Consider the following 14,402-nt stretch of genomic DNA (forward strand, 5'->3'; position numbering starts at 1 on the left):
ACAACTGAAAAGAATATTTTTTAAACATTTTATGGTGATCTAGATTGTTTTGAAAGCCTATAGAATTTCAATAAGAACATTTATTATTAAAACATGACAGCTAGGTGCCTTCCATACAAATTTGATATTTTACTAAATGCAGTTTAAGTTTATAAATGTTTCCGTAATAACTATTTCTTTCACAATAGTTTCACTTTATTAATTATTTACCGGTATAGTTTGTGGGTTTTGGTTTCAACATGTGGTCTGGTCTGTTTCCTGTAAATCTGATCAACTAGGTTATCTTCGTTATAGAGTTCATCTGACCTGCATCTTAGAGTTACCTAACTTCTCCATATCTGACAATAAATATGATATAACTCGTATTCACCCGTATCATGGTAAATACCACCTATGTTTACATGTCCAGGGGTGATCGCGGGGGGTCCGCCAGGGTGCCCTGCGTTCAGCCAATCAGTAAAGCTGGAGCGTGATAGGTTATTTGAAGTGGGAATTACTGAAGTTTTATTGTTATGGCAGGTAGCTTGCCCGTCGTCTGCCGCTTAAATGACTCATCATCCGTATTGAGTCTCACATGGCGCTGTCGGCGAGTATACATGCTTGCAACAGTTCATATGCCGCTAGGGTTGTGAACTTGGTACATATTGACTGCTAATTTGTCCATCGGTGACACTGCAACCAACAGTCAGCGGGGAGAGGACCCTTTTGAAAAACCCTCTGAAGAAAATATGTGTTACGGTCTGTTGACAAGAGATTACTGCGGATGCTCGGACCGAACCCGTGACCTATATTTGCATTGAGAAGCAATTAGTTCGTCGTCTGCTTTTGGAAGTGACAGCTGTTGAGCGCGCGCACGCATTGTGATTGTCGTCTGCTCTCAAGTGAAGTCCGGATGTGGTGTTGGGTCCTGCAGTGGACTTAATGTGAATTTGCTAAAAAAAACAGTTTTTGAAGTTTCATCGTTGCCTATGTGTTGAGACTTATGGAAAGGGCTGATCACAACAGAATGGTTCCCCCTGAGGGCGCTGATAAGTATACCGACTCAATTGAGTTGTCAAACGCTTGTAGAGAATTCTACCAATCGAGACTGAAAAGTGCGCAGAGTTTGAAAGAAAAATGGGGAAGTGACAGAAGGACAGTAAATATCTCAGACAGCAATGGAAATGAAAAGAAAAAGTCCTCAATTGACATCGCCATGGAGAAACTACGAAGCGAAATGGTAAGTTTTTGAAAAATATCTGTTTCTGAATTTCTTTAAAGTGATTCATATCCTAGCAATGGCTGAGACACATGTGGTAACATATGGGACATTGTATGTATTTCAGATGTTACACGCTATTTAAAGTCTAACGACATGCTGGCGTTGTTATTTGAAATCGACTCGCATTATATTCACTTTCATTGTTTTGTTTGTTTGTGAACCAACTTTCCGATAGCATGGTGACGTGGTAAAAGTTCGTACTGTTATTTAAACTGAATGTGCGTTTCTGAATGATGTAACTGACCATATGTGTAACGTTGGCATGACAAACAGCCCAATATCACTAACATTGAGTTGAAGATGTTCATTTTATAGAGGACATATTGGCTAAGTGACGTTCTATATTGTAAAATTATTGTATGTTTATTTACGTAATTGGTGAAAATATTGAACATTTAGCAAGTAGTGATATATTCCTACACATCCTCGGGTATTATGGCGTTGAGGTTTTATTTTTAACACCCCTTTTCCCTTAAACGCCCATCAGTCTCATATTTATTGTGGTGAAATATTTATCATGGTGTGAATATTCTACAAAATCATTTAAACAGACACCCACCACCAGCAGAGTTCTCTCAAGGGTTTCTTTGATGGTAAGATTCTCGCCAACCCTCCAATCCACTCAGACTATTTCTTTGTACAAATATGCTCTGGAGAAACAAATGGACGGTTGAAGACTTTCCCAAATGTCAAGAGTTAACCTGTGGCCATTGGGTCAAACTTTGAATCAAACCGATTCCAGAATGAATCGGACATGCACTAGCACCTATCCGTGCAATGGTCATCAAACGCTGAGAATCTTGAGATATTCCGGATTCAGTTCACATCCTACAGACGCAACAGGACTTTATTTGCCCTATTCTGTATCTATCACCTCTTAGTTTTAACAGCTGGGCCATCCACATGCCCGTTTGATCCTAACCCTTTCAATGTCAAATACTCCCTACTTTGCAGTTTAACGAGGACACAAAGTGACCTTGCGGTCTCTTTCTGAACTCAAATCTTTCCACCATTTAACTTTATGCTTAATTAATCACCACCATTTCCAAAGAATAAGACTTGAACAATTACGGTTTGATAAAGTTTCATGGGTTAATGTATTTGTTGAGGGTGAGTCTGTCACCACTAGCCCCAATTCAACCGACTTAATAGCTCTCTGAAAAACACTGATTCGTCTCTCAACGTCTACATTGTAAACAGCAGTGACTCACGATACTCTTACGGCGATCTTTGACCAGTTCGACACCGCTGATATCGGATCCTGTCTATTATAAGGGCGATTATTGCTCGACATTCACCTGTGCATGCAAGCAAAGCATATGCATATAACTGGTGTCAGACAGCGCTTGAGACTAATTGAAGTGACGGACAATTTGTATGGGTTACTGATCAACCAATATATTCGCTACGGTGACGTATGTCAGTCAAAGTTAAAACCGATGGGTAAAGGGCACTGCCTGTACATATACGAGTGTTACACATACGACATTACAGTCATGGCCTGCTGTTTGCTCACTAGTGCATTATCACACCCAATCCAACCGGCGACACCGCGATTCAGTTGACACAATACTGTGCTTGGCGATAAAAGAATCGGGTTTGAATCGTATAAATGTCAACCAGTGACATATTCGGGTATATCGTTAATGCGGCTGGAATAGCATATGGCGTTATTTACCCGAGATAAATTTAGATAAGCTGGGATGAGTCATTCATCGAATTGAAAGGATAATTTGCACTCGACCTGTGACAAGATCCGAGGAGAAATTATGGTCTTTAGAAAGTTGTAAGGAAAAGTGAATCTAAAGGCGTCGCTGTTCAGTAGAGCAGGAGCATTCATGTCTAGGTGTAGGACGGCTAATTTACAACTTCATTTGACATATTTTTAACTTATAGCTGATCAATGTCGAACTCACTTGAAAGCGGTCAACATGGGCTTTTGTTAACCTATACAACCATGAAATGACTTGGAACAATTGAACTTGCCCCCAGCTTCCAGCCGTAATAGACACCCCACAGGTCCTATAATCAACTGATTTATAAATACAATACTTCCTGGGTATTGAATAAGTCTGTGTCATTGGGTTTAGCCACAGCGGCTTTTCAATATCTTTAAAATGAATTGTGTGTATCGATGCTGTGTGAGTTGTTTATTTGCTCCGCTTTTACCTTGTAAAGGCAAGGAGAACCAGAAATAGGTTTCTTTCTACCCAATCGAACCCGGACCTTCAGTGTTATGGGCAAACACTAACAACACGGCAGTTCACGCTTCTGCCCCTATAAGGATAAGGATGTAGATGCATGTGTAGGATGAGCAGTGCCATGTGCACGAATGTCCTGTGATGATAGGAATTCTACAACTGTTTGAAATCCGTCCAGGCTCATGTAAATATGTGGAGGGGTGATACAGCTGACATTGTACATACATCAAGTTTACATTTATAACTTTGCAGCTTATTTTATTATTACTGTGGGCGGTGTCAATACAATGTCGCGAAGTATGCAGTGAGGTTCCGTTGACATTTTCACACAACCGTAAACAAAACGTTTATGACCTCATTCACCCACGCTGTAACTATAGCACTATCTAGATAAGCGGAGACAAAGGAACAATATACCACATGGCCAATTAAGGCAATTAAGCACAACAACCGTAGTCCTGAGTTTGGTATTAAAGACATGCCATATGTCACTGCCCTCCACTCTTAACATTCCAATCTGCATGACACACGGATTAAATATATACACAGCACAATAATACACGCTCCATTTCGCTATGTAAAGGAGTAGGTGGGAAAATGCAACCTTGCCGGACCCCTTTCTAAATACGTATTTTGCTAACTGTCTCATCTTCCAGGATGACCCAGTTTTGAATTTAATGTCACACCTTCTTTGCAACATATTACTCATACATGATCATCCCGTAAGAACAAGAGATAACACGTTTTGAAAGATTATTGAATACTTCACGCATTTGTGTTAAGTATTTTCAGAGTTACTATACAGGCGGGTATTTTTCGAGTCATATTAACAATGTTTGTTTAACCAACTATTGTAAGTTCTTTTGCGTAAGGAATGTTACAAGTAACATTCGTATGTACGTTTACGTCATAGTTCAAGTCACGTGATTTATACGCAGTGTGTGTCCACACGTTAGTGGTGTTTGTATACTCCCAGTGAGGTGTATACATGTATATCATATTTAGCACAATATGATATGAAATAAGGGTTATGGTGACAACACTGGCAGTTGCTGCATACGTAATACATACTGAACTAGACGTTATGTGATCATGAGTAGTTAAGGGTCTATTCGTTGTGAAGACTGGGCAGATAGATATATATTTCATACGTAAAAGTTTTTAGGTATTTCTATTTTTGTGGCTTGTATATATACAAAGAGTACAATAGGCGGTGAGTTGTAACTATTCAAACATATACAGGCCCTGATATTTCTTTGAATAGTGTTTCAAATGCTATCGTCCTATTGGTGGGTGGTGTCAGTCGCTTGGGTTTCACAGTATGCATACAGTCTACATGCAGATGATGATGATGATGATGATGATGTGTGTGTGTGTGCGTGTGTGTGTGCGTGTGTGTGTGTGTGTGTGTGTGTGTGTGTGTGTGTGTGTGTGTGTGTGTGTGTGTGTGTGTGTGTGTGTGTGTGTGTGTGTGTGTGTGTGTGTGTGTGTGTGATGAATCCTTATCCCATGCAGTGGCGATGGATTAAATCGAACACACAGAGAGTTACCGATAACGACTTCTGATACATATTGATCACATGCACTTGCAGGACAAGTCGTTCAGATGTTTGTCTTTATAAAGCTCTTTAAAATGAAAGGAAACGTGTGGGATAATCAGGTACACTTGTCAGTAAACATGTTGTCAGATGAAAATTTGCATTAACTTTTCTTCCAGTGATTTACAAAATGGTAATGTTTTCAATAAAGAAAAAGCGAAACCATATTTATAACGTGTTTCCACGATATATCAATTAAAACACAATACATTCAATGCATTTTGGATTATGACTGTGGTATGATGAATATTAAACAGTGGTATTTTATGAGATGTGATTGTGAGGTATTGGCATAGTATTTAAATGAGACATAATCATTAAATTTGTGTTATCTCCGCTGAGGTCATCGGTGTTTGGGGCGATCCCTTGGTCTGTCACATTCGAGGATTTCTCACTGTTAGTCACCACTGATAGCCATGTTGTATACACTCTTGTGAAAAAATCAGCGTCATCCATGTTAACGTCTGGCGTGGGAAACTCGTGAAATAACCATTTTGTTATCACACGGAGGAGGGAGACTAACAAAGCTTGAACGTTCGAACCCCCTTTAGAAGGGGAAGCAGGACATCCAATGTTTATTTATTGCGGAGGTTTCATCTGACGCTTGGACATTCTGGGGACCTTTAGTAAAATTGTTGCTTACGTCAGCAACAAATCGGTGCGGTTATAGCATTCGAACCTACGATAGCATTGTGGCACGCTTAAGAGTCACGGCTCTCTGCGCACCGCCTTGGCAAAACCCATGCCTCCCTAACCTTTCATGTTCGTTGTGAGGACTGTACGAACAACTTACGTTCCCCTTGAACAGACCTTCAGACTTAATCAAATAACCTGGTTTACATCACGCTGACTGCTGACCCTATTACTCCTTAACTAAGCACCTTCCACCAATATTTGTGCCTTGCACCATGTACTCAAATTATTTCAAAAAGAAAGACAAAATCCGCAGACAGTGTCATGAAGCACCCCATCTTGACGTTTGAATATTTGGGTATAGATAGCAACGTAAACTGTTGGGCCCAAGGCGTTTGTTGGATACCCCGTCTAGTGGACAATTGGCTTGTCATGTCTTATTGGTATAGTCACTAGATGGCCATTAGTGCAACAAGGCCAGCGGCCACGCATGGTTTAGTTTGACTGGGGAGGTGCTAAATACTATTATTAAGCCATTATGGTATATTTACCCCGTCCGTGGTATATTTACACACCATTAGACCAAAAGTGCCGCTCAGATAAATGGTTTGATAATCGACTGGTATAACCATATGCCATATTTAACAACTATTCCAAATGCTTCTTGTATGAATATCTTCTGTAATAGGTGAATACACTGGTGGCGGAGGGATTGTCAGGAAGTGTGAATAATACATGTGGACTGTTAACGCAGGTTTTGTTTCTAAATGTGACAAATCGGTCACAAAATATGATGCGATTCTATTTTTTAACTTGTCTTATATGTTCCCGTGTGTTTTCAGCTTGGCAACTGAATTGCCCTTGCATGTGTTTCTGGTGGGTGCCACCGATGGCAGGATACGGTCAAGATTTCACGAAACCCTAGTGTCGACACAATATCATAGTGTTTTATTAACACATACCCGTGGCATAGTCAGAACAACGGAATCTGAACTATGGCTATAGAAATGAATGTGTTTTTCACTTTAAACACCCGACAGTAGATCGATATTTCTCATAGGTAGAACTTCTTAAACCAGCGAAATGAACTTGCTTTTAAAATACCATCAATATATTTCATTCATCTGCTTAAGTGTAAGTATGGTACTTTCAAACACATTGGACGCAGCCACTATATATCAGTTCGTCTCTCTACTCCTACAACAGTACCGTCTCTTTGCACGACGTTGACCTCCTTTCTAAAAGGATTCTGAAACATTTGCATGATTAAAAAGCTAACATCCAGCCCAACTTTAAGTAAGCAGCGGCGCTCTTCTAATGATCTTTGAACACGAAAAGTGCTCTTTGTCACTGAAACATCGGTCATGAAAATCGATTTCAAAGAAGGAAAAACGCATTCAAACAGTTTTTCGCCCCAGGTAATTGTTTTATTAAATCCACTTCTATTTGCGGTGTCGCTGACACAACTAAGTCGCGAATTCTAAACCATAGGATCAAAGGAAAGCCAACTGCAGACAGAACCGTTCCGAAAGTGCCCAGAACTTTAAAAATGTTTTCCTCATTTGTTGTCATGGCAACCAGGTAGGTCAAGGTGTATTTTGTGATGACTTACTTGAGGAAAATCTGTGAGTCAGACACCCTCCTGATGCCCGGCCCTCCCCCGTCAGGACGCGGATGTCCCCCTCAGCAGCGTTACCTACCCCTCATTGGGACGTTACCAAGTCAGTCGTCACTGTCAACACGCATATCTCAAGCCTCGATTCTACCTATGTTTACAGAGACGTGTATTTCCTTATTCCTCTCATCCACACTATCACTCGATTATCTGTATCAACAAAGGCCTGTCATACCCTCAGTCGGGACTGTCCGTACGTAATCGGAATGCTTGGAGCGTTCGTCACTTTCATTTGATAAACATCGCATGAATGGCATACCCCCATATTGACTTTCATAGGGGACTTGATCAAAAGTATGATCAGCTCAAGTGGTTTGTTTTGGTGTAATCTGAGTAGTACTATTTTAAAAGGGATTGGAGACATGAAGCAGTTGGCTAAGCCTACAGAAGTTCTCCCACCCCAAAGAATGTAGCCATTGGTGCCTTCAGATTTGTGTTACATATTATGAGCGAAATTTATATTAACGTGATGTATGCGATTTCGGCTTTTATAGTTAGTAAACGAGTATAGGCCTGCCCCGCTTTTAGCAATATTCCAGCAATATCACGGCGGGGAACACCAGAAATTGGCTTCACGCATTGTATCCATATGGTGATTCGAATCCGGATCATCAGTGTGACGAGCGGACGCTTTAATCATTAATCTACCCCACTGTCCACTCCTTCACATTAGTGATACAAATCTTGAGTGAAATTTATATTGATTTGTTGTATTAAAGCCTTAATAGTGAGTGATGACTATAGTTGTACTCATCACACCGCGGACCCAGGTTCGATTCCCCACATGGGTACGATGACTGAAGCCTATTTCTTGTGTCCCCGCCGTGATATTGCTGGAATATTGCTAAAACCAGCGTAAAGCACAAATCATTCTCTCACCTTAAGTGGATTTTACGAAACCAACGTTACATGTCTATTAGTGTCCTTTTCTGTATTGAGAACGAAAGTGTTTATAATCAATTAAACAGGATCTATTTGATTGTGTTGACGCTGGGGATAAGGCAATGCCGTTGGTCATAATCAACAATACCATGCGTTATGACGGACACACTCGTTAAACTGTCACAGTTTTATTTCATCATCATTAATTCCCGTCGCTAGGTTACTGTTCCATCTCGTAACTGAATGTGTCCCTGGGGTGGAGCACGGTGTCTAGCTGGGGTTTATGTGTCCGATTTTATTGACACGATCGAGGTCCATGGTTCTATTATATGACACCATAAACTGGAAATAATCTCATGACCTTGGGTGTTATAGATAAATGTCTGAGCTGCACGGTGAATACAGACGAATTACATTCCCTCCCACCGAGTGAGTGAGTCAGTCAGTGAGTGTCGTCTGAAGGTATTGAGCTCTGCCTTTAAGAAAGCAGTCAAATGTAACGATATACATTTAGGTCTACCCTTTCTGGGTAGACTATTGATAATGTTTCTCTTTCGGGAGAAGTCCGAACGGTTTTATATAAGACAAGGGAAATCCTACGAGAAACAGGCTTACGCGTATGTTGTTGAAGTCACCCGGTACCTTTGGTATGACGACAGCCATGTCTTTCTTCACGAAGTATAAGGACACAGCGCATCACCGGAGTCAGTGTTTACATAGCGTTCTACGTTTACTTGAACGACCTTTTGACAGAGATAGATTTCCAGCGTGTGTTTTTATGGTTGTGGTTTGTTCTAACTGAATTGAAGGAAATTCAGGTTCTGTAGCTTCTTTGAAGATGTCGTCAGTGATCGAGTACTTCGCTTTAAGCACGTTACGTTTCGATTTTCGGTTTTACACTCCGCATTTAAGGGCGAATGTAATTGTACCTGGACTATGCTTCAAAGTGGTGTATTCAACCTTTGGTATTAGGTATTAGAATCTCGCAGAATACATTTGCAATTATTGTTGTGTTGGCATCTCACTTTCCGGGAATACTTTTTAAGATGCATAGGAAGTAGTTCTTGCTGTCTCATTAACCCCAGTTTGTTTTTCTAATCAGCACTTCAAGAATAAATGACACTCATCCTTTCAATTATCAAGAAAATGAGAACCCTACCTCATATTCACATGGTCAAACTTGTGACTATCCGGGCGATAAGTGCTCTTCAACAACCCTTGCTTGTCGTAAGAGGCGATCGGGGTGTCAGAATCACTGACTAGTTTGAAATACCGAATCACAATCACTAAAATCGTCTGGTCATGATTCGAATGTTTTATAGAGTGGACTACCAACAAACACATAGCAGTGTGTGGTTTAGTTTGACGCTGCTTTTATCAATGTTGCACAACAGAAATTGTACCCACGTGGGGAATCGAACCCGGGTCTTCGGCGTGACGAGCGGACGCTTTAACTACTAGGCTACCCCACCGACCTGTATAGCAGTCAGTGGAGGATCTGCAGGTGAATGTATTTCAGGTCTAACATATCATCTTGCCGTATCAATATTTCCCGTGTTTATCAAACGTTTATCATGAGCTAAACATCCTTGTCTAGAGGCCAGATGTTTAAGTGACCACTAGTGAAAGTGCTGCATCCCCCCTGACCCCCTCCCCTGAATGCGTTACAGTCACGTGGTATAGGCACCGTTAATAACACCGTAGCATGTTCCTCACTTTGGTATACATTTGATAACCTTGCAGTAGTCATAAAACGTGCGGTAGGTGATGGAAAGAGGTCATTTTAGACATGTCGTTTACACTTAAGAGTTGGCGTGGTTTATGGTTTAGACTAAGTGGTAAATCGGCCGGTTCTGGAAGTTCGTATGCGTGGATACTGGACAATAAATGTTATTCCGTGGTTATATACATGCCTTGTTATGTACAATGCGATACCAGCACATACAGCGTAAACAAGACAATAAGGAAAGGCAGGTTCGTCTTCAAGAGATACGTTAACGCAGATTGAACATTTACTGAACCTATGTATGCAATAATACCAGATCAAGGGATAACACATGATACCAGTTGTTTGGATAGGCTGTATACATTCTCACTTTGTCAGTTTCTTGACCCTTCCGTTGTCTCGGGGCACTTTGGGTTAATATATTTCTGTACATAATTCTGTTTGAGCTTTATGCTAGTTCGTACGGGTAAGGGTTATAACGGTATCTGGGTCTTGCTACTTCAGGGCATATTCAACAAGCTGTGAGGAAAAGCGAATGTTCTTAGTTTTATCAGACGGCCTTCCCATATCACATGTTTTAAATAACGCCGTAACAGTGAAATGTGAAATGAACATAAAAATAATTTATTTTTAACTTTATGGCTGAAATGGTCTGTATATGTATGGACTTGGTCTCTTCGCTATATGGCTGAACTCACTCACTAACATGTTATGTTTTAGGGAAAGCTTTGCCCCAACATATTCCAAACACAGTGTACCTCTCAATCGTCCATTCTCATAGTTTTGATACGACAATAATCAAGAAGTCAATGAACTTAGACCCATTGAAATGAGTTGCCCAGTTCCACACTGTTAAATTTGATATATTAGAAGTGCCTTGAGGATGTGTTGCACGGTCCGTACATGTGACGCCGATATTAATCCATGCTCTCCACTTGTTGCAGGCTTCGTTGATGGACCAGGATCTATCCCTGATGAAACAGCTGCTTACTCTGAACGAGGAGATTGAGGAACTGAAGTGGCGGAGGAGATACTGTTGGAGCAAAAGTTCATTCTTGAACAGTTCCTGTGACGTGACAAGCACTGATTGGTCGCAGTCGGACATGTCCATTACCAAGCTTGGTGAGGACTTACCACCCAAGTACCCGTCACCGTCAAGCCTGTCTCTGTCCATCGACGACAGCAGGGGCTCGTTCTATGACGACGCCGATAGCGCCAGAACCTTGAGCCGCGAACAGTTGAAAGGTTCCATGTCCAAAATGGTTCAGAAGATTCAGAAGCTTGAACGTGATTCTTATGACTCTGGTATTAACGAAGGTTACACAGAAACCTCCATCTCCGTTCCTCAGCCTCTTGTGACACACTTGTGATGAAGGCGGCACTGTCTACGACCGTACAATAAGACGTGCGGTAACAAGCTGAAACAAGGGTACTTAATGTCAACACGAACAATATAAATATATCAGTCGACGTGAAGGGCCATTGATGACTGGCGGTATTCTAGTCATACAAACAGACACGGTTGTTCTTCTTATAAATGCAAATACGGCCAGTGGTGATGGCGGAAGTGGTTGAGAAGAAGTAACCTTTAGTGACCTGAACATGGACGCCAAGCGTGAGGCATTGTGGTTGTGCGTGACTTCAGCGTTATGTTGAGGACTACATGATAAGACCACGTTGTCGACGACTCGCACGTTGACGTAGGGGCACAAAGAGGACGAAGGTCTCTCACCCGACAGTGTTTACATCCGTGGTCTATTTCAGTACACGAGTTGGAGGACATATGAATGCTGAAGTAATCATCTAGGTGAAACAGTTGCAGACGCATACTTCAATGTGTTTTGAAAGCATGTGTAAATGCTTAATGAGCAAAACACAGTTTGATGTAATCCATCAAGAATCCGTTAACAACACTTTCAGCTGACACATGTATGCTTTAGGCTTAATATGCCTCTGTGGTTTGAACTCTTCAGAGTTGTTGACTACTGAAATACATGTCCATTTTAAAGCTCGATATGAAGGTTGTGAGTCGATGTTTGGTATCTGAAGATATGGGACCAGAAACGATAAAAAAGTGCTAAATTATGCCATATATAGATCACACGAGCCATGCTAGTTTCTTGCCATATCCATCAGTGCTACTGACATTGTCGCAAGCATCGGGCGATGACGTCATGACATAGATCTCTGATTGATCGTGTGTGATTCATATGTCAGGGCTTTGAACAGTCGCCAGCAAACATTCGATATTGATAAGTTGTCTAAATAACAATGAACGAATGTGCCATAATATTTCTTTTGACGACTGTGTGTGTTGATAACACATGAGCATATATATTGTGATCATTTTGTTCGAATGTATTTTGCTTATATGCCCTACGCAGAGTAAGTCAAAATTAACAAAACTTCATAGTTTAAGAACTTTACGTGACCAATCGTCAGCTTAGATGAATTCAAACTAGATTTCATGTAAACTTGAAAATATGCTACATACAACAGTGTATCCAGATCCAGTCATGAAATATGATACTTTTTACTCACCTGCTTGTTACAACTTTCACGATTATAAATCACTCTCTACATCAAACTTTCGATCACCTTCAACAAACAAATTGAAAACTACGATGTAAAGACAGGCCAAAAATCACTCCTTGATCATATTCCGTAACGTGACAGAGTGTGATACAGATGTTTGTAACATATGTACTCGTATAATTTAGATTACAGGATTGTTGTCTTGTGGCTATTTTGTACATTCTGATTTCCTCTTCCTTATTGTTCGAATAGCTGCAACATGAATAACTGCAGCGTTTACCTTCATTCACGCTCGGACTTCCTTCCTTATTACAGTTGACTGTTCAGTATCCGTTCTACAAATATAACATGATATGACAGCAATAACAAGCCATATTGACAAGAATGACTAATTAGCGCAGGGTAGGCATTGCATCGGGCTTCGCTGAATATTTACACAGCACACTTATTGTATTGTGTGTAGCCACTTGAAAGTTCGCGATACTGACCAATGTCCATTGTCCTATGTCCAATGCAAAGTCCAATGTATTGTGCACGTCTCAATGCAACCCACAGTATGTTGCCTATCAGTAGATGCTTCTGGTACCTGACTGCACTGATGGTGGAGCCACAGTGTTATTGTGAGTCCTATGTTCATGTACATTCATGTTTGATCCTTATTTATTGACTATTTCTCCATAATAAAATGATATTACACATACAGATGGAAGTTGTTTTGTTGACATTGTATGGATAGAGTCGTGAGTGAGTGAGTGAGTGAGTATGGCGTTAGGCCGCTTTCAGTCATATTCTAGTAACACCAGGAATTGGCTTAACACATGGTACCCATGAGCGAAATCGAACCCTACACGTCAGTGCGATGAACAACCACTTAAACCACTAAACTACCCCACTTGCCATTTAGGTGGTCATGATTGGATTGGAATTCATCCGGAGCAAAACTCGTAGGACGCAACCCTCACGATCTTCGCTATGAGAGTTTATTTAAAGCCAGCATCGTCCGGTCTCCGGCAGATCCAAGGTCATCTTTACTTTACCACCGAGTCTGATGACGTCATCCACGAGAGACGCTGCCGAGCAAGGTTCAGTTTGATCCCCCATCTCATCCATCAAGCCATCCCGACTCCCGCTCCACTTGTTCCATGTTGCCACAGGTGGTTACAAACGCTCTCTTCAGTGACCCTCTGCGTTATAGGTCATCGCTGCAGTATTATGTAGTTTCAAAATATAACGATCGTGGCCACCTGCTCTGGTTTGAAAGGCTTTACCTGTCATGAACTAACATGCATTATAGTTTAGTAACAATATTTGTTTCGAGAACGGCTACATAACAAAACAGATGTGCGGAAATCTAGGTTTGGGAAGCCCTGGCATGTAGGGACAGTTGTTAGGACAAGCTGGTGACAACAGATCTTGCTGAAAACATCCAATGTGAATAAGAATATATGGCCTGAGTCTATATAATCAGGAGTGGCAGGGTAGCCCGGTGGTTACAGCGTTCGCTCGTCACGTCGAAGGCCCGGTTCGATTCCTCACATGGGTACAATGTATGGAGTCCATTCCTGGTGTCGTAATATTGCTGGAATATTGCTTAAAGAGGCGTAAAGCCGAACTCAATCACTTTGTAATTAATGGTTGACACAACGACGCAGTAAAGGCTTGTGGTGGTGTCATCACCTGGTGTCAGCAATGATTACTGTTGATTCAGTCACATACTTTCCCCGCAGTCTTGTCCGAAATGCGCCTCAAAATCTGTATCTGTAGAAAATCGAGATATATCATTCTCTGGCCTTGTCGTTATTTGATAATACATATGTAAAAGGGGGAATGCGTACAAAAACCCATGAAAGCTTGATGGAGTTGTTGAGTTGTAGTTTTATATCGCTCTGGC

The 14,402-nt window shown here is 41.1% G+C and overlaps 1 protein-coding gene across 1 annotated transcript; it reads left to right on the top strand.

Moving 5' to 3' along the window:
• Positions 1 to 491: 491 nt before the first annotated feature.
• On the top strand, positions 492 to 13,213 carry LOC137273900 (uncharacterized). Its single transcript, XM_067806799.1, has 2 exons — positions 492 to 1,219; positions 10,921 to 13,213. The coding sequence occupies exons 1-2, from the start codon at positions 983 to 985 to the stop codon at positions 11,344 to 11,346; spliced, it is 663 nt and encodes a 220-aa protein (XP_067662900.1). The 5' UTR covers positions 492 to 982; the 3' UTR covers positions 11,347 to 13,213.
• The last annotated feature ends 1,189 nt before the right edge of the window (positions 13,214 to 14,402 follow it).

The sequence above is a fragment of the Haliotis asinina genome, chromosome 2, assembly GCF_037392515.1.
Source record: "Haliotis asinina isolate JCU_RB_2024 chromosome 2, JCU_Hal_asi_v2, whole genome shotgun sequence".
NCBI lineage: Eukaryota > Metazoa > Mollusca > Gastropoda > Lepetellida > Haliotidae > Haliotis > Haliotis asinina.

Excerpts from the sequence above, each read along its gene's own strand:
- LOC137273900 (XM_067806799.1), top strand. The coding sequence starts at position 983 with ATGGAAAGGGCTGATCACAACAGAATGGTTCCCCCTGAGGGCGCTGAT. Across the intron at positions 1,220-10,920 it reads AGAAACTACGAAGCGAAATG|GCTTCGTTGATGGACCAGGA; the intron begins GTAAGTTTTTGA and ends CACTTGTTGCAG.